Here is a 22,078-nt window from a genome sequence, read left to right on the forward strand (position 1 = left end):
ATCACCAAAAATCAGCCCATTCCAAAACTTCTAACCCATCAAAAATGGTTTACAAAAAATGGACGGTCCACGATTTTTCAACTTGTAAACATGGGGCTAGAAATTTTGGAATGGGCTGATTTTTGGTGAGGATGATCTCCTCACCGTAGAGATCATCCTCACCAAAAATCAGCCCATTCCAAAACCTCTAACCCATGTTTTGAAAAATGTTTTGCCAAAATGTTTGCCAAAATGTTTGTTGCTGAAAGGGACCCTATATATATATATATATATATATATATAATATATATAGGGTCCCGTTCAACAACAAACATTTTGATTTCAATACAAGGGTTAGAGGTTTTGGAATGGGCTGATTTTTAGTGAGGATGATCTTTACGATGAGAAGATCATCCTCACCAAAAATCAGCCCATTCCAAAACTTCTAGCCCCAGTTTACAAGTTGAAAAATCGTGGACCGTCCATTTTTTGTAAACCATTTTTGATGGGGTTAGAAATTTTGGAATTGACTGATTTTTTATGATAATGATCTCCTCACTGTAGAGGTCATCCTTACCAAAAATCAGCCCATTTCAAAACTTCTAACCCATGTTTTGAAAAATGTTTTGCCAAAATGTTTGTTGTTGAACATTTCCCATATATATATATGGGTCCCGTTCAGCAACAAACATTTTGGCAAAACATTTTTCAAAACATGGGTTAAAGGTTTTGGAATGGGCTGATTTTTGGTGAGGATAATCTCTACGGTGAGGAGATCATCCTCACCAAAAATCAGCCCATTCCAAAACTTCTAGCCCTAGTTTATAAGTTGAAAAATCATTGACCGTTCATTTTTTGTAAACCATTTTTGATGGGGTTAGAAGTTTTGGAATGGACTGATTTTTGGTGATGATGATCTCCTCACCGTAGAGATCATCCTCACAAAAAATCAGCCCATTCCAAAACCTCTAACCCATGTTTTGAAAAATGTTTTGCCAAAATGTTTGTTGCTGAATATTTCCCTATATATATATATATATATATATATATAGAGAGAGAGAGAGAGAGAGAGAGAGAGAGAGAGAGAGAGAGAGGTAAGTTTTCTTTTTCTTCAAAAGTGAGGAGAAGATAAGAGAAATTTTTTTTTAAATATTTTATAATTCCAACTCTATTTTAAGATATTTTAAAATTTCAAAGTTATCTCAAGTTGTAGAGAGAAATTGAGTTTCACATCTCTTAATGAGTTTCTCCTCTCCACTTCTCTCAATCCAAATATAGCCTAAGGAACCTGTAAGATTAGATTTTTCTTTTAATCTCTTCTGTACTCGGTCATGAACCCGATCTTTGAACCACCATTGTACAACTTCGTTGTCTTGAGACTGTTCTGTGTGGTCGTTGGGAATCTTGACCAATCCGAGTTGAAGTTGGAACTAGGCATATTGATTCAAGTTTTGATTCAACCCCAAACCAAACTAAAACTCAGATTTTCGGTTTGAGTTACCTGAGGAGCCAAATCCGTGTAATTGCCTAATCGGTTTTGAAAAAATCAATGCTGATTTCACATACAAAATATAAATAAACTTTATATATTTGAATATAATATATAATATAATTTCAGGTCTACTCCAATTCATTGACTAACCTACAAATGAGTTTTCTTTCACACATTCTCACTTCTCAATGCTCGTAACTTAGTCTTATTTGTTAACGTGACAACATAAATTCTAGAGAAAAAGAAAAGAATCGTGCTGGGGTGACAAAAACTCGTGCTGTTCTGCACATTATTGTAGATGTTTTTCCTTGAGATACAAGTTAAAATCATCTACGATTGTGTGTGCACCTCAGCATCATTTTTTTCACCTTTGTGTCTCCATTTGTGTCATTCCAGCATTTTTCAAAAGAAAATTATGGATGTAAGATTGTAGAAAGATTTTGATGGAACGTAGAAAAGAAATTTTATTTGGACAAATGATGCCAGCCGTTCAATTAAACAATTTATTTAGAAAATTGTGGATGTAACATTGTAGAACGAATTTGATGGAACGTAAAAAGAAATTTTATTAGATAAATGATTCCAACCGTTCAATTAAACAATTTATTTAGAAAATTCTAAATGTAACATTGTAGAAATAATTTGATGGAGCATTAGAAAAGAAATTTTATTGGACAAATGATGTCAACCGTCCAATTAAACAATTTATTAATAAGAACACGCTTAAGAAAAGTATTGAATTAGGGCAACTAGTTGCCGCAATTGAGGAATATGCCGACAACAGGGATTGCGTTTGAACACAGCTAAGGTGGCCCACAACCTAATATTTTGGTCATAAAAGGCCTTTAAAGCTTTGTTGATGGGTTAGTGTGCAGCTTCATCGTGACTTTTTATGGTGGTACAACCAAAAAGTGTGGTTGGGGTTGCACTCTCACTCATTTTATGATTAAATCTAAATATCTCGAATTCAACTTTGATGCGGTCAGTCCGCTTCAAATTTTGAAGAAACTCTTTTCGTTATAAGACACGTGGTATTTTCTGTTTATTTTACGTTCTTACATTTTCGTCAAAATTTTAAATACCTCCTTTGAAATACCATGTGGAATCCACATAATTTTGAAGCGGGCTTCCCGCTTCAAAGCTTTTTCCCTATCTCTCAAGCATTACTTCTTTCAAATTTGGAGGGGAGAGACATTCCTAGTGTCTAGGAATGACCCTATCCTTCTGTTAGAAATGTAACTCTTGACTCCTAAATTTTATAAATTGGCTTTCCACCACCACCATCTCATTTCAAATCACTTATTAATAAACAATAATATTGATCAAGAACGGATTGGTTGTATCTATGTTGGAATTTGTAAAACATAACCGGTTTATAAACAAAAGTAGAAAAGAGGATTTTGGTTGATCTGTGATACCTTGAAATCACCAAAAACTAACATTCAAAGTTCATCATAGTGCTATCTTTTTCATTATCGTTGTCATTGCCTGACACCAATATCATATTTGTCAAAGAGTCTCTAATGCTAAAGTTAAAATATGACTTAAGTTTAACTAATGATCAGGAACTTTTTTTTTTTTACATTTTCTCTTCCTTTTTATTAGAATCGTTACTTCTAACTCTGATTAAAATGTTTTCTTCCATTTTCTTTCTCGACTTGGAGAAGAGTATGATCTTCAAGGAAAATGATTTCCGCCCTTACTAATGTTATTCTCTACCCCATAACTAAAAACTAACTCGCCTTCTAACATTTACATAAGTGAAATCGAACACCAGAATTCATTTTCCCTAAAAAATCCATTCCCTACAGTAATATAGACTTGGGTCTGTTCGATCAAGTAGGAAAATTGGCATTTCCAAGTAGGATTGAACATTTTCATTAACAAAAATCCTTTTTTTGAAAAAATAATAATTATTATTATTATAATTAATAACTAAATAAAGATTATTTTGATTAAACTCTATTCTCCAATTTTTGTCAAAGTGGGAAAATCCTAATCTTATTCTTTCACGATCACCCTACCCAACAGACAAAAACCATCTCTTTTCAACATTTTCTAATGTACTAACAAATACTTCTAAGGAAATCAATTTTCGTAGGACTACTTTGCTACTCAATAAATTTTCCCAAGAGAATATTATTCCAACAATCAAAGACACCATTAGTTGATCTCCATCTCTCTTTGGAGGAAATGCTTTCTCAAATAAGTTGTAAACATGCAAATCAAACACTTCCAAACTCTGTTCAGAATCAAATTTAAGACAATCTTATAACTACAAATAAGAGCCAATCGACCAAAATAACGAGTAATTTATGATCACATGATTTATGATCATCGGGCTCAATAATGTCTTCCCATACATGAACCCAACTACTCAATAGCTACAAGACTACCCTTCACACTCTAATAATCCCAAAATCACTTATATGAATTAAAAACGTTGCTTGAATAACACAAATTTGTCTCCTAAGGGAAGCATAAATACCGACTGCTCAGGTACTATTATTGCAACGTGACCTACAAATGGCCTAAAAAAATTATCATACACTCGGATCATGATCTTCAGTACTAAGAAGGAGCCCCAAGATAAGAGGCAAGCCGCAATATATCACTAAATATCCCACCAGCTGTAACTTGTGCCCCAGCCCCAGGTCCACGTACGATCAGTGGCTGTTCCTTGTATCTTGTTGTAGTGAAAGCAATAATATTATCAGACCCAGAAAGCTGTGCAAACGGGTGATCTTTCTTGTATGTTCTCAGCTCAACGAGCCCCTGGTTATTAACCGCATCAACCACCCCGACGTATCTCAAAACCTTCACATACAACAAAAGTTTGTGAAACAATAAACCAAAATTTAAAAGAGAAGCCTTGTGCGAAGTGAGATAATCTCACAGGTTCAAAGCAAATGATAAACTAAACACAGTTCAACTTGTTAGACATAAAATTAGAGAGCTTTTATTGCCACACAGGCAAGTCCAGCCTAGAAGTGTTAGAGATACTCACTTCGTTTGCAGCCTCTGCATCCTGTCGTTTCTTTGCTATGTCTTGATCAAATTGTGGAAGTTGTTGCATGAATTCCTCAGCTGATGCACTTACCTATATTGAAGTTCATTAAATTACATGACATCTATAACAAATTTTTTGATTTTCAAAGCTAGGTATTGCATTACTGGGTTCTTACTCTTAAAGGTTCCGGAACGAGGCTTTGCACTGGGATATCAGAAAGCTCAAGCTTTAGACCAGATTCTCTAGCAAGGATTATAACCTGGAATAAGATATTTTATCAGATCACAAATTGCATTAACAAGTATATAAGCTAATATAGTTGTTATTGGGATTAGGGAACGAGCACAATTGGGTGAGATGCCTAGGCTATCTCACATCCAAAATCCTTCCATCACTTTTTTTAGCTAACTAAAGGGTGAGTGATTAGCAAGGTGTCACGTCTTACCAACTTAGTAATTTGTTACTTCAAAACATGGTTTTAAAACTCAGTTTGACGTCTTGCCCCGTTCATGGAAGAGATTGAGTTGTCTTGGCCGAGAGAAACCATTTAACCCGTTTACAATTATTTATTCATATATATTTATATGAAAATAATTATAATTTTTTATAAAATAAGTTAGATTAGAAAATGTTTGGTCATAAAATCATATTTTATTCAGATAATATGAATTCAAATACTAAAAAAATAATTATTTTAAGTAAAATATACAAAATCCTGGCTGTCTCGGACGATATTTTGTTTATCTCGCGAGATATGGCACAGTTGAGACGCCATGTCCATCCATCTCGTTCATGGATGATACCGAGATGACTCGGGATTTTATAAAATAAGTTAGATTAGAAAATGTTTGGTCATAAAATCATATTTTATTTAGATAATATGAATTCAAATAGTAAAAAAGTAATTATTTTAGGTAAATTATACAAAATCCTAGTTGACTCGGATGAGTTTTACTGGCTGGACAAGATTTTCGTCCAAGTCACCTCGGTCTCAGACAAGATTTGGAACCATGCTTCAAAAATTTTCGGTCATATTGATTGGAGCAAGTATATATACTTAAGTAGTTGTTACTGGGACTGTTAACATAAACAATCACTTCAAAGCACTTGGCAAAAATAGTTCTCAAAAAGAAATTCAAAAGCCACGCAGTCACCTTTCGGGCAACATCTGTTCCAGAGAGATCATCTCTTGGATCGGGTTCAGTATAACCAGCTTGTTTTGCTTCCGCTACCACCTCACTGAAAGCTCGTTCTCCTATGAAATTGTTGAAAATATAACTCAAAGTCCCACTGCATTAACATACCATGTAGGGGAAAATTAAGTTTAGAACTACATAAGAATTAGAGTAACGAGAACTTAAGGATGGTGGGAGTTTAATAAGTAACATTCAGACGCAACTAACCTGAAAATGCCTTCAATGCGCAAAATCTTGTCCCCGGTTTCTAGGAGTCCGCGTAAAGTGCTGATGATTGGGAGACCAGCCCCAACAGTTGCTTCATAAAAATAGTGGGTATAGGATTGCCGCTGTAGTGCTCTCAACTTCAAATACTGGACTTAGAGATTGATCATGTCAGTAGAAGCCACAGAAAAATGAGTTCCAATTTATTTTTTTATTTGATCGGTAAAAAGGTTAGGTTTTATAAAAACTAAAGTTTGACCATGCCTATGGCAGTCAATCCTCTTTGGGGTTAAGGAGGTAAAAGAGGAAAGACAACAAGGTTGTAGGGGTATAATTGGAAAAGGGGAGAAGAAGAAAGAACATAATGTTGAAGGGGGTATTATTGGAAGAGTCATGCTGGAGTGACCTCAAGATTGTACCTCATATCACACATCCTGACGTGAAAGTATGTAGGAAGCATAGATGCTTTTTGACTTGTATCTCGATGAAGAGCATCGATGGTTCCTACACTTTTTCACATCAGGACGTGCAATATGAGGTACAATCTTCAGGTCACTTCAGCATTATTCTTATTGGAAAGGGGTAGAAGAGAAAAGGCAATAAACTTGAACGGGTATTCTAGGAGAAGGGAAAAGGGAAAAGGGAATAAATTTGAAAGTGTTCCTCAAGATGCGTACAAATCGACAACATTGGGAGAAGACAACCGTTGTGTTTTATCATATAAATGATTACCTAAATCATTTATGACCCCAAATTTTTTGGGTAAGGCCTTGATGATGTTAATGATTGTAAATGATTATCTACCATCTATTAATGTGGAATCTTAATCAACAATTATGCAACACCTGTTGGCCCATGCATAACTAAAATGCTGATCTACTTCCAAACATCCACAAAAGAATCATTTTACCTGATCAAGTGGTCCAGAATTAGCCTTTTTGTTTGGGGTGATTATATGAATCCCTTTACGCAACCAATCGTAGTAATGACTTGCAACACTCGAATCTGCTGTACAATCTACCAGAACTGTATTTGGGATAAAATGATTTCCATGCACATGTTGCACAAATTTCTCCAAATCGGCTACTTCTCCCTTCTCTTTCTGAAGTTCTATCCACCTAGGTAAGTCAATTCCCCTAGAAACAATAGCACAAAAAATGTTTTAGCACCCTAAATCGACTGGGTTTCAATTGGTTAACAAACTGCACTGCAACCACATTATCATGAGTTGGATCCCTATTTACATGTATACATAGATAAATAATGAGAGCTTCTATTGCCACACCAACTTTTACCAAGAGCACCCCAAGATGTGTGATAATTCCTTGTTAGTACTATGAATTGGCATGCTATTAGTAAAAGTTGGTGTTGCAATAGAATCTCTCTAAATAATACAAAGAAATAGAGGTGAGACGCAAGGAGGAATTTTTCATTTGATTAGAAAGATATTAGCAAAGAGGTTTTTACTCTCAAAGAATTTCATCACCAAGAGTATTCTGAGGTATACCCAAGAATACATAAATGCCCACATTCAAACTGAATAATGCTTTTATCATTTTTCTGGTTTCTAATTAAACAGAAAAGATAACTAAAAATGTTGTAAAATGATTATGGTAGTAATTTTATAGCTACTCAAAACACCTGTTTCTTAGACAAGAAGCCTCTTGTATCAAGGAAATAATTAAAAATGGTTTTTCAAAATGGGAGGCAGGCCCATCTAATAGACCATGGTTCCTTTTTTTATATATAATTAAATCTTATTTAAGGTAGAAAAGACAACAAATTGAATTCTTATTAACATTTTCCTACAATAAATTCTTATTAACCTGACATGTGTACTAACATTTCAGCCCCTAGTTCACATGTCAGGTTGTTCAGCTTCGGACCTGACTACACTACATAGAAGTAAGCCCCCCGAGAAAAGCAGGGGGTGGGATTAGGGTCCAGACTTTAGCCCAACTGTTACAGCCTTGAGTGGGTCTCACCCATTTCGAGGCCAGTCGTATTGGGTTATTACTTTGGATTTGATTTCAGTTTTTGTGTCTTTGGTTGTGAAGTTTACTCGCAATACAGGACTTAGCAGTTAATAGTTATGTCGTAAGAAACTTTGACACTGTATGAGGTGAAAGATGGGGCGACTCGTAAACTTCACAAATTTGGGTAGCGTAAGAGTGGTCGGACTCGTACAATGAATTTCTTATCGACTTGGAGCAATTCTACATTATATTTTGCTGTTTTCTTCCAGTTGATTCTCCATTAAACTTTTGTGTATGTTGCTCTCTTCTAGTTTTCATATTTTTTTTTCCTTCACCGTTTAATTCTTCAATGACCAAATGAGAAGGGTATAGGTCTCGTCTACCTAGTGGCTTGTACATATGTATTTACAGGCTCCATAAACATTCCATATATAAAAGAGAAAAAATAAATAAATAACCCATGAAACACTTAAAACTTAGGATCAAGTCCAAGCCATTAATTTCTGTACTCGCACACCATTCTAATAGATAACAAATCAATAATATTTTGCTTTTTTGACAAATAGTAGCATTAGCAAGCAACTCCTTAAAGTGTAGAACATACTCTACCCAATAAGAATTAGAAGAAAAGAAAAAAAAAAGACACATTTTTGACATTCTAGTTAACTCAAAAAGTACTACTTGTACTAAAATATATAGTTTTTTTGTCTTACCAGGGGTTTAACAGAGTTGAATCTGTTCAATGCCCTTTATGATGTTTGTTTCCAGCATTACTTTTTTTATAACAAACACCATAGATCTATAATGGAAAGCAATGAAAGCAAAAAAAATGATTGTAGCAGTAACCTATTTGACTTACAGGTCACTTAAAACCATTGTCTTTGATCCAGTAATTCCCATAACTCGTAGATCGATGTTAAATTCTTCTTTCAGGACAGCAGCCTAGTAAAGAATATTTCAAATATGATCATTTCAAAGTTAGAAGTAATCCTTAGTTTAATTAAATTGAAACTCAAGCAAGAACTATTCATGTTAGCATGTTACAGAATATAGCATGCAAGGGAGAGATGAATAGATGTCTCAAATCTTGCAATAAAACACAATGAATATTAACAACAATTAACAATTAATGTGAAAGAAAATGATTAAATGAATTGCATTAAGCAAACTTGAATACTATCAATGAAATGGAGAATGACATTACTCCTCAGTAACAAGTCAAAAAGATGATGATTGTAAAAGGTACTCAATTTTTAATTTTTAAAAGTTTCACTGGCCATGGTGCTCAATGCTCTAACAAGAAATCATCATGATCATAACGATTCTACAAGTCATGATCTTAGGATTGCTCAGCTACAATCATTATCAAATTTTATTTGGAAACTTGGGGAATGTAAGGTATACTCTTCTTATAAATGTACCAATGATGGTTAAGTTTCAGCTTTGCTCACATAAAATTAAACCACCAAGGAACTTACAATCTTGAAATGTGAATCAACCATAAATGTGCAAGACAACAAGATGGGACACATGCCCTAGCGCCCACAACATGGAACAAGTGTCAGTTTGATTAGTATTCCCCACCAGTAGGAAGCTACTAATCCGGACGGTTGATATAGGTCTATGATACATTGATACCTAAACTAAATGATGGGTCTAAGATCAAAATTAATTACTAAAACAATATAAAAGCATAAAATAACACTCATCCATACATCACAATAGAAAATCCAATAGGTAATTATGTTAAAGTCCATAGGCAATCACATCCAACAATGATGAATCCCTCAAATATGAAGTTAAGGGATGCCAATAGAATATTGGACTTCCACTAACTTAGGGTTTTGATTCTAGTCCAAGTGGGTTCTCTTAATCTTTCAAGGATTTTGAGAAAAGTCAAGGCCCAGCTTTTTATAATATAAAGGAATTTGATGTGTGTTGAAATTTTGTGTCAAGTTCAATGTCAATCAATAATATCCAGCAGCCTCGCTAAATTCAGACACAAAATTGATGGAGCTTAATTAGGGAAGAAGATTTAGACCTGATTTGAAGTGTAGTGCTAGGCAGGGCAGGTTTTATGGTAGATTAGAGAGGCTGAATACAGGTTTCAGAAGGTGTAGAGGACCCTAACTAGGGTGCGGTTGAGGTATAAGGGTGTAGGGTAGTTTAATTAGGGTTTTAGGGAGATAGGGTAGGGTGCGGGCGGCTGAGCTAGGGTTGCTGTGGGGTTAGTTTACAGCAAGTTTAAGGGTTTTAGATAGGTTTGGCAGCAACATAGGCAGCTAAAATGGTGAGGCAGCATGTATGGGGTGGTTGTTTGGATGCAGCAGCAATATGGAAGGCTGTAAGGGGACTGAAGGCTGATTTAGGCCTAGGAAAGTAGATTCGGTATAGGTATAGGGCTAAGGTGGGGAGTGGAACAGCCTCCAATCTGTTTCAGCCGCAGTCTTTTATGGCTGGGTTTTTGTGGAAAACAGAAAATATAAGAAATATAAGAAAAAGAGAGAAGGAAATTCAATCGTACCTGCAAGTAGGGAAAAAAACAGATATTTGTTTGGAATCAGTCCAAACTTTAGGTTTCACTTCTTCCAATCTTTGGAACTCAAAATTTTGTATTCTCATTGAGTGATAATGATAAAACTAGACATAATAGTGTTTTTACAATGATTTAAAACCCTGATAACATAAAAATACACAAACTACCCAATCCTTATGGATGAGCTCATCAGAAGCCACATGGATACAAAATGATCTCCCGATAGAAGAACAATAAGATGCTAAGAGGTCTGCTGCTCAATTAACGTTCCTGGTATACATGACAAAAGTCAAATTCTTCAAACTCCATTCACACTTGATTGTTGGAGAACTATCTTTATAGCTTGCCATGGCCTTCTTCATCGTCAAAGCGTTATCCCAAAGGATTGTGGTAGACTAAACGAATCTTGTTCTTCCATTCCACTCTGCCATAGCCACGTATTCTGTTATTGAAAGTGTATTCCTATCTGCTTTCACTATCTCAATGCACATTCTTTTGGGTCTTCCTCTCACTCTTTTAGAACCTTCAAATTGAACATTTCTTCTAACATGGACTGTAATCCACCTTTGAATTTTCCCAAACCATCTCAATTAATTTTCTCTTAGTTTATAATCGTATATTGGAGCTACACCCACATAATGTATTTTTATAACTAGTACAACTAAGATAACTAGGCACTTGATATTTGCAAAGATAAGTTTGAAAAACCACCCATTCTAAACTCCAAATCATTGAATAATTGGAAAGTAGAACTTTGATGGGTCATCTCAAACATCAATGATGGATAAGATTGATTCGCATTTGATGTAGATAGGCTTGCCAACACTTATCTCAATACCTATGATCGAGTTAAGATGAGTCAAATAAAGAAATCAGTAACATTGACCGAGTCAAATCAGCTTGACCAAGTCAGCTCGGTTTGACTGAGTCAACTTGGTACAATATTTGACCAGTCCTCAAGACCTAGTTCAACTTCTCTTAGAACTCTTTCTTTTATTGAGTTTCTATTTTTTAAATTGCTTAAGTAGTCTTAGTTTCTATTTCAATTTTAGAAAGTTTATTTTCCTAGTTAGTTTCTAATTTGTTTTATGTTTTTGTTCTTTTCTAAATTCATTTTTATCATTTAGGTTATAATTAAAAGTGTTTTTAGGGGTCCAAATTGGGTTCTAATAGGATTAGAAGGTTACTTTTTAGTATTTTACAAGATTTTCAGTTGTTATGAAAGAGTTATCTATATAAGGAGCTCCAATAAATAAATTCAGCAAGTTAGTTTTTTTAAAAATCGATAAATAAAAGAAAAAAGAAGAGACCTATCTTCCCTTTCTTTGTTTTTTTAGCATAAGAGTTTGATATTAATTATTAATTTTAGTGTTTGCGATTGATTTACATCATCATTCTCAAACCTAGATTGAAGTTTCTAGTCTATTTTGCTCAACATAGAGCTTCTTCATTACTCCTAGTTCTTGGGATTTCACCTAGATCAGATTTTTAACATAAACTCTAGGTTTGTGTGTTCTACCCTACATCAGTATTGAGACCTAAAAATTATGTCAAAATCCTAAATTCACAATAACACGTCAAATGAGATATTGTAAAGGAAACAAGAGGTATATATTACCTGATCCCTGAGCTGCTCAAGTAATGTAGCACCAATCAATCCTGGTCCAATAATGCCCATTGCTATTGTGGTCTTAGAGAGATAAAACCTTGAATGGACGGCCCTTAGAGCCCTTATACAATCTTCTCGCTTAAGCACAACAGTTATATTAAACTCAGAGCAACCTTGAGCTATAGCCCGTACATTTATATTAGCCTGCAAGATAATAACAATGTGATCACTTTCCTAAAAAAGTAGCCAGTAAAAACGCAAGATATCATAAATTTGATGATGAAGAATTAGCACACATTAAATATACGTGAGGATAAATTTAGAATGCAAATACCTTTGCCAGAGCATTGAAAAGAGAAGCACTAACTCCAGGAGTACTCGCCATTTTCTGCCCGACAGCAGCCAAAATGCTACAATTTGGAATGACTTCAACCTGAAAAGAGCTGAACTAATGAACATGGGAATTTAAAAAAATAAAATAAAATAAAATAAAGAAGAAAACAATCAACAAGAACTCAAAAAAATCAAATATCAAGACAGCATAAAAATTGCTATCCTCTAAACATTGCAGCAAGTAACATATGTGTCCCCAAGGGGGACTTGAATTTTGATCAATCCAACATAGGTGAGTCATACCAATTTCCTACACCTTCAGCAAAGAAAACTAAGAGCTTTAAGTGGACAGCCCAGATTTTATCTGTTTTTCACCAGATGGTTTGGGTATATATTGACAACCCTTGTAACATAAACAGTAGTGGCATATATAAAAGCGGAAAGGTAGAAAGGGAAGCTATCGAAAATCAAAAGCCCTACTAATGAGGTAGCTAACTTTGAACTTTAGATGCAACTTTTTTATGGATACTTACGATGTAACTAATTATTTTCCGCTCAAGTTACTAGCATGATAACTACAATGGTAATCCCAATTTTCCAAGATGAACAGAATGCTGAGCTCAATTCATTAGAAACAGCAAACATCATCGCATAAAAAACTGAAGAATATCAACTCTCTCCTACAGAGACAACGCTTATCAATAGTATCCATCGACTTTATATATACATGGGTCCCGTTCGGCAGCCAACACTTTGTCCTATATGGGTTAGAAGTTTCGGAATGGGTAGATTTTTGATGAGGAGATCATTCTCACAAAAAATTAGCCCAATCCGAAACTTCTAACCCCATCAAAAGTGGTTTACAAATTAATGGAAAAAATGGACAGTCCACGATTCTTCAACCTGTAAAAATGGGGCTAGAAGTTTCGGAATGGGCTGATTTTTATTGAGGATAAACTCCTCACCATAGAGATCATCATCACCAAAAATCAGCCCATTCCAAAACTTCTAACATGTAAGACAAAATACATAGGACAAAACGTAGGATAAATAGTAGGGTGCCGAACATTTCCCTATATATATGGGTAGCGTTCGGCAGCCAACGTTGGGAGCCAAAATTTGTCCTATACAGGTTAAAATTTTCGGATTGAGCTGATTTTTTGAGAGGATGATCTCTATGGTGAGGAGATCATCTCCACAAAAAATCAGCCCAATCTAAAACTTCTATAACCCATATAGGAGAAATGCATTGGTTCCATGTTGGCTCCCTAACGTTGGCTGCCAAACCTGACCCTATATATATATACAGAACAAACATGAATCATTGGTGGGAAAACAGGAACTAAAGCATAATAGTAGAAAAAAGAGCAATGCAATTGTTCTTAAAGAAAAATATATATATAATGATTTTGTGTCATGAGAAAGAGAGAATCTATTCAATTGAAAAAAGAAAGCACCTTAGAAAGACGGCCAGCATCCAATGCTTGACGAAATCGAGACTCCAAAGCCACAGCAACAGCATTTACTTCCTTATCGGGCACAGCAAAACACACTGAATGCTCACTACTGGCCTGCATTCTACCCAAGCAATGAGCATCTAAAAGATGCTAAATGAGAAAACCAAAAAAACAGATACTTAGAAAAGTAGATACCTGGGATATCATAATAACATTAGCTCCCACATCTTTCACAGCACCAAAAATTGCACTAGCTGTTCCAGGAACACCAGCCATTCCAGTTCTGCATAATGAAAAATACGGTTTGTAAAATAATTCCCACTAAAAACAACATACACAACTCATTTAAAAAATAATAATAATAATACACAAGACATCTCTAATCTAACTATTAAAAAGGCATGCAGATGAATCACTGTAAAGCATGGCTCACCCTTCAACATTAACAAGGGCCAAATTGTCTATTGTTGCAAACCCTTTGACAACAGAATCCAACATTTGGCCATCACCATTTTGAGTGGGAGAAGACTGGCAAATTTTTGTTCCAGGAGCAGAGAGATTGAAGATATTTCTTATTACTATCGGGATGTTGTATCGCATCACAGGGATGATGGTTCTAGGATGTAAAACATTTGCCCCAAAATAAGACTGCATATACAGGAAAAGTTGTTCATCAGAAATTAGTGATTTTATAATTGTCAAAATTTTCAACACATATGAGAAGGGGTTATATCAAGTTCACCATTTCCCATGCTTCTTGATAAGACAATGTACTTAGTATCACAGCTTCACTAACTGCAGACAAAAAAAAATAGCATCTCAGCAAACCCATGCTTCCAGAAATGTGTGAAGGCAGGGTTTTGATCCCAATTCTGTGGTATTTCCACACACGGAAATCAAAACTAGAAACTATCGAAGCATTGCATTCCACACATCTCAGAATGTAAAAAAACCAAGATGCCTCAACCGATATATTTCGAGAGGAAACGAGATTTTGAAAATTGAATTCTAGTTTTAGGGCTATGGACTACTGGGGTTTTTTATTTTATTTTTATAGATAAAAGGGAAATACAGAAAACAAAAGGGAAGGTCGAGGTGACCAACTCAGAAAAGAAAAAGAAAAGCATAGAGCTAAAACTCTGAAAGATTACAAACCCTATCCCACCGGACCAGGAAGTCCTCAAAGAATACCCCTTTGAACTCTTTAAAGATCTTACACTAGAAAAATAAAAGCCCAAGAACCGAAATGAAGATCTATTAGCTAGTTTGCACCTTTCCCTCAAAGATTATAACTTTCTTTCCTTCCAAATACCCCAAGTAACTGTGAACGGAGTTAGACTCAAAGGCGAATGCTCGACCCCAATTGAAGCCATTCCCCGAAAACACCTCTTATTGTGCTCGGCTATGGACTAGTGGTTTTAAACGTTGTCCCAACTAACTCGGGCAAGAGCCATCTTGGTATCATTCATGAAGAAACAAGATTCACAAACGCAATTAAACTCAAGCACGGTTCCCATCTAATGCAAAACTCTCTACTTGGAGATTACCACCTACATAAAAGGACCAGTACAAACCTTTTCTGGGGTCTGCACTGTACACACCATCCACATCTGTCCAAATTGTGACTTGACGTGCCCGGAACAGAGCACCCATTATAGCCGCAGAGAAATCACTTCCATCTCTCTTCAAAGTAGTAGGAATATTTTTGGGTGTGCTAGCTATAAAACCAGTAGCAATGATTGTCTTGGATGGATTTTTGGAGAACCATTCCTCAAGTCTTCTCTCGGACTCTAAAAGATCAGGATCGACTTGATTTGAATTGGTCGGATTTACAATAATGACATCCCTTGTATCCATCCAATTGCAATCCACTCCAAGCTGCAACCAAAAGAAATAGTTTAGATAACTCTACAAACTTTCTAGATGTTAGTTGGCAAAATAACAACAATACCTTTCTGACAACATATGACAACATCTGAGCAGACCATAACTCTCCATGACCAACAACAAAATCTGAAAAAGATTCAGTTGCATGACCCGCTGCAATACATAGTATATTTCAATGAGTATGTTGAATAACTAGCACTTTTACTGCACAGAATAACCAAAAAGACGAAACAAAACAAAAAAGATTTTGAGAGCACATAAACAAACAATATGATAAAAGGTGAAGTTCAAACAAGATAACCAGGAAAGCTCCCACAACTGGTTCAGTTGCAATATGTTGCAGCAAAAGTAATAGTCGTGCAACCTAATATTGAAGTACATACTCAGGGATCATTATATACATTCAAACAGAACTAGGCACCATAATGTATCAGAATCTTAAGGAAATGTTCAAAATTAATCCAGACTATCTGATTAAAGATTAACACAGAAAAGGTGCATTCCTTTCACGAGGAAATGTTCAACCCTTCATTATTAATTTCCCCCGACACTTGGGAGGACTGGGGTAGTAGATTCCTCTCCTTTTGGTGTGGTGCGAACTTTATCCCAATTCACTGGCAAAGCTTTTGGAAGGGTGAATTTCCTTGGCATTTTAGCATAGAAGGAAAATCCTACGCAGTAAATTGCTTTTTTGACAATCAATCTTGAGTCTTGGTAAGAATACCAAAAGCCTCCTCTTTCACCTCTTCTTGTAGTTCCAGTACTCAATAGGAGTTTCAAAAATAAAGATGCTTTCTTGAAATTAAGCAGACTTAGATAAACCTTGATAACATATTTAACTCTGTATAGGAGTCACAGAAACAGATACGCTTTCTTGAAATTAAGCAGACTTAGAGAAACCTTGAAAACATACTTAGCTCTGTAGAGAAATCTAACAACCCAATAGCTTTCTAATTCCAATGCCTCCAAAATTCAACTAAAAATAAAAAAAGCAGCCCCAAAAAGATGGCTGTATAACAGCCTTGAAGTGGGGTTCATTCAACTGCTCTTATGGGGAGGTTGATAAGGTTCGATAGAGATGTACAAACTGTTTCTATGGACAATATGTTCAGTTCCTGCATCATTCAACTGATCTTATGAACTAAAAATATGAATCAAATCAGAAGCTTATTTGAGAACTGATCCAGAACAACTATATCATCTAGGAAAAAGAATTCAGAAAGCAGATGACATTCGGAAGAAACTTATAATCATTAATAACATAATTTACCAAAACAAATGCATAGCCTTACAAGGTAATAAGACAGCTAATGTGCAACTCATTAATTCTTGTATAAAGACATATATAGATAGGCTAGGGCTGCCATCATTCAGATTCAAAACATATCAGGGTTGATCAGAAACCAATCCAGACGGATCAGGCAATTCAATATTGAGCAGATCCAATAAAAAAACTTGTCAAACTCAATGTGAAGAAAATAAATATACAAATTGTGCAGTCAAATAACAAATGAGAAAGGGGGTGATCAAATAGAACTAATTGACAGAACATATTCGAATAACTTTCTGGATCAGATCATAGTCGAATCAGAACCATTCCACTAGCTTGCTGGATTGTGACTCCCAGATCCAGACACAGTGTTATTGGATCAAATTGGATCATTGGGTCAGTCTAAGCCATAAACATCCATAATATCGAAACTGAATCAAGGCATGGAACATGAAATAAATGCAAAAAATAAAATAAAAAATAACAGACTGCTCCAAAACCTATGTAAATTGCACGAAGCAATGCTTTGAGGTTAACAATGTCATCATGCAACTGGGACAAAAAACTGGCGAGATCATTTCCGTCAAGTAGCTCAAGTGCTGTTTTACTATGTTTCTCCAAAACATCATCCAGTGCAGCTACATAGGAATCATCTCTTGATTGTGCCTTGTAAATGAGATTATACAACATGTCTGTCACCTTTGACATTGCAGAAACAACTACCAACTTTCTTTCTGTGTCATCATTAATAATTATACCCGCAACATTCTGAATTCTTTCTGGGGTGCCCACACATGTCCCACCAAATTTATGAATCGACCACATGTCACCTTTGGGGAGATAATTTTTTTCCATGGAATTTTCAATGGAAACATCTGTTAATAAATGAGATGTTACATGAGTATCAATAAAGGGAACCAAATGTGAAAAATCATTTTGCCCAAGAATGCCAAAAGAGTTAAAACATATAAATTCAAACAATAATGCCGAAAGAGAGACCTGCAAGAGAAGCAAAGATATGGGTATGCAATGACTCTCTTCTTCTTCCACCAGAAACACAGCCCATTCTGAAACAGGAAAGGAAAAATTAAGAGTTCTTGGTCCTTCAATGAGAAGTGGAAAGGAAAATGCATGATATATTGGAGTGTAATAATTTGTTCAACCGAGGATTGCCAGATAGGGACATTAACAAAATAAAATCTTGATTCGTAAAAGTACCAAGTTTAGCAAATGTTTTTAACACACTACAAGGCTCAACTTCCAAGGAAAGTACGAGCAGAAACAGTTAGCAAGATGTGTGTCATAAATGAAAACTTGATTGAACCTCCACAAGCCAATTTTTTTTTATTAATGACTGTTTGGAAATTGAGTACATTATTAAGTGATATCTAAAAGATTGAAAAATGAAGGCAACAAGGATATAAAATGCAAGGAGAGAGAGAGAGAGAGAGGATCAAAGAAAAAAACCCAGATGGTAAATAACTTTCAAAGGTTGATGAAATCCATTCATGTCGAGGAAAGGAATCAAAATTCCTTGTCCGTTAAAGGTTAAGTGTTGTCTCTACTCTCTGCCTAAGTAGGATGCTTTCATCATTTGCCTATCAAAAAATTAGAGAACCAACATTCAAAAGTGATGAGCCAGAACTATTAACCACATTTATGCCATGAGTGGTGGCTTAATTAATTATCAAATGGTCCCTTGAAGGCTTTAAGTTGAACTTCTCCCCCAAAAAATACACACCCATGTGGGAGATAACAAGATGGACCTCAACACAACCTAAATTGTAGGGCAAACAAACCTATACAAAAATACAACTGGTTTACCACATAGCACTCCATATTCTAATTTGGAGAAAAACAAAATGATCTAGAGAGCCCACTCTCTATTTGGGAACGCCAACTAAGGCATATGTTGTGCATGTAAGCAACCAAGGCTCATGTTCTTCCAAATATCAAAAGAAGATGAGAGACAGTTGGAATTATTGAAACAGGTGAGAAGAATAAAGCAATTAACTTTAGGAAAATTCAAGAAGTAAGAGAGCTGCAATGGTGAATTGTACAGATCTATTTACATGACCACTTGGCCTGATTTGAGGTGGAAAATGAAAGAAACTAAGGGTGGGTTTGGAAGTGGGAGTTGGAGTTACAACTCCCACCTTAAAATTATAATTGGTTGTTTGGTTCACCAATTCCATGGAGTTGCAACTCCAATGTCCTCAACTCCCATTTTTAAAGGAGTTACAACTCCCACCAATGTGAGTGGGATTTACAACTCCAGGCAAAAAGCTTTAATCTCAAAAATCGAGTGACTCACCTAAGTCATCTAGTATATAAATCATTCAACTCACTTTACAATTATTTATGATCTAGATTCCTATTTAAATAATTATAATTTTTTAATAAAATAAGGTGATTAGAATAGGTCATAAAATGAGTCAGATTTTATCCAAAATTCAAGTGATCTGAATCCGAATTTAGCGGGTTTGGACCCTTAGACTAGATCAGAAGAAAAATATGGGTTGATGCCCCTCAACCCGAGTTGGATCCGGGTCAGATATGGATCCATCCCTATATCCGCCTAGATCCGAATGATATATTGTTATGAAAATTATTTTTTTACTTTTCAAAATATCTTTTATCTACTACTTTAATATAACATGAACTCTTAGAAAATAAATAAATTATAATAGTAAAATAGAATAATACAACAAATAGAAGAAAAAAATATAACAAAAAAAAATGTTGAACAATTCAAAATTATTCAAACCGAATCAAGTAATTTGGTCGGGTCAGGTCGGATCCAAATCCAGATTTAGTGTAATCAATATGATTTAGACATGGTTTTAGCTAATAAGATCCAAATCGAATTCGGATACAGATCCGATCAGATTTGAATATGGATAAACTCAGATTTGACCCAAACCCGACCCATTTTAAGCCCTAGATTAGAATATGTTTCATCACAAAATCATATTTAGTTCAGATAATAAATATTTAAATTACCAAAAATTAATTCAAAATATATAAAACCCAGCTGACTCGGTTAAATTTTATTGACTATGACAATATTTTCCAAGTAATAGAGGCTTCGTATTGGATCTCAATCAAATGCGAGAACAATTCATCGACTGAATTACTACAAGAAACCAAACACTGGATTTCATCTAAGGAGTTAGAATTGCTTCCAAAGACACCCTAAAAGATTCTCAGAATTTTTTTATTAAATCAACTGATGTAGCAAGTGAACAGAAATGGTTCCTTGTATTTCCTATGCACTATGTTAGGTCTCCTCGACCTCCTTTATTTCCTTTCTTCATCTAGTTTAATAAATCTTATATCTATATAATTAAGCACTCACATTTACAAAGGTGAAATCTTTCTTAATTTTTATCATTTGTCAACAAAAAAAAGTTCTTATTTTGCCGAATTTAATCAAAAATAAAGAGTACCCACAAGATTCTATTATAACCTAAATCATATAAATAAACAAGAATTTGGGGGGAAATGAACCCATTTGGTCTCATCCTACCACTGAATCTTTCGGTAAAGCAAATAAATAAATAAATAGGAGTACCCAAAATATTTTATTCCAACCTAAACCATATAAATAAGCAAGAATTGAGGGGAAAAAGAAAAAATGAACCCATTAGAAATCCCGACCAATCAAACAATTAACACTGAATTTTTCACTAGAGCAACAAAAATAAATAAATAAGAGTACCCACAAGATTTTAGTCCAACCTAAAGCGCAAAAACAAGTAAAAATTGGGGGAAGAACCCATTAGGAATCCCTATAAAATCTCGACCAACCAATCAAACAAATTACAAGAAAAAAAAAAAACTTTAACACTAATTACAGAAAATATTGAGTATCAGCAAAAGATGCTCGAAAACTATCTACCTTGGAATTGAAGAACATTGGAAATCCGGAGAGTTGAGGAAGGAAAAATATGGAAAGTGGCGAGGACGTCGAGAGGCGAAGAAGATCTTGTTCTCTCTATTGTGCGCCACTGCAGCATTTCGTGAGACGGTACACGAAGAAGAGAACAGAGACGCCATGGCTGCGCTGCAACTCTCTCTCTCTCTCCTCTCTTCTCTCTAAGTACGGTGTCACGGGCGGGTTCGGCTCGGGTTAGGTTCGGTCCATATTAATCATCAGATGTAATTGATAGTTTTGTCGTTTTGAGCAATTTTTAGATCGGTTTGGATCCGTAGGCACATGGAAAAGGGTACTCATATGTTATAAGAGACTAATAAAATGACGGAAATGCCCTCTCCTTCAACCTCTTTGCTCAAAATTAGATTTACTCACGAGATGGCTGACTTCGATTTGTAACAAGAGACTAATAAAATGAGGGAAATACCCTCTCCTTCAATCTCCTTTCAAAATGCTTATGGCAATTTTGTCATATGATCGGTTTTTTTACTATTTTAAACGATTTCGAGGTACTTTCGATATTAAAAATAAAAAATCGACTCGATTTTAGAGCAACAATGGTTTTGATATACTGCACCCTACCCCACTACGAGATATATATATATATATATATTAGAGTTATTATCAAGAACTTTCACTTAGCTTAGTGATAAGTTATGTGGAAAATTCTTCATGAATGTTCTAAGTTCATTCATCCACCCATACAATTTTTACTTATTAACATTATAAAGTAGTGGGTCGCGGGACAAATTAATATTAAAAGATAAACGTATTGTTGGACCTTGAGATTCTTTCTTTCATTGCATGAGAACAAAATTAGCTCACCATGAGAATATGACCTTCGATAGTTCAACTTTCAAAAGTTGAACTCTAAAAAGTTGACCATGAGGGTTAAAATTAACTTTAGTATTTGATTGTCAATGAGTGAAGGAGAGAGATACTCATGTAAGCAAAGTGAAGCTTTCATAAGATGATTCTAAATTCAAGAAGATGATGTTACCATTAACAACATAATCTAGTTAAATCACAAAATAAGGGAAACAATTGAAAATCAGGACTAGGGCTATATGATGTAACATCAAAACAAGAAGGTGTTTTGTTACCTTTAATTCTTCCCTAATAACCTAGATCAAGAGTGCATCTCGATTTTCAAAAAGTAGAAGAAAAAATGAAAGGAAGAATAAGAGATCCT

The 22,078-nt window shown here is 35.0% G+C and overlaps 1 protein-coding gene across 1 annotated transcript; it reads right to left on the reverse strand.

Moving 5' to 3' along the window:
* Positions 1-3,634: 3,634 nt before the first annotated feature.
* LOC147390811 (bifunctional aspartokinase/homoserine dehydrogenase 1, chloroplastic-like) lies at positions 3,635-21,086 on the reverse strand. The gene is made up of 18 exons (XM_086457683.1): positions 20,851-21,086; positions 17,949-18,016; positions 17,450-17,824; positions 15,744-15,832; positions 15,367-15,670; positions 14,535-14,587; positions 14,226-14,440; positions 13,988-14,075; positions 13,793-13,906; positions 12,337-12,435; positions 12,012-12,206; positions 8,717-8,799; positions 6,792-7,017; positions 5,885-6,030; positions 5,636-5,771; positions 4,657-4,740; positions 4,479-4,571; positions 3,635-4,288 (listed from the first exon to the last, which is right to left on the reverse strand). The coding sequence occupies exons 1-18, from the start codon at positions 21,006-21,008 to the stop codon at positions 4,043-4,045; spliced, it is 2,772 nt and encodes a 923-aa protein (XP_086313809.1). The 5' UTR covers positions 21,009-21,086; the 3' UTR covers positions 3,635-4,042.
* Positions 21,087-22,078: the final 992 nt, after the last annotated feature.

This window comes from Akebia trifoliata, chromosome 11 (assembly GCF_017979445.1).
Source record: "Akebia trifoliata isolate Shusen 1 chromosome 11, ASM1797944v1, whole genome shotgun sequence".
In the NCBI taxonomy this organism is placed as follows: Eukaryota; Viridiplantae; Streptophyta; class Magnoliopsida; order Ranunculales; family Lardizabalaceae; genus Akebia; species Akebia trifoliata.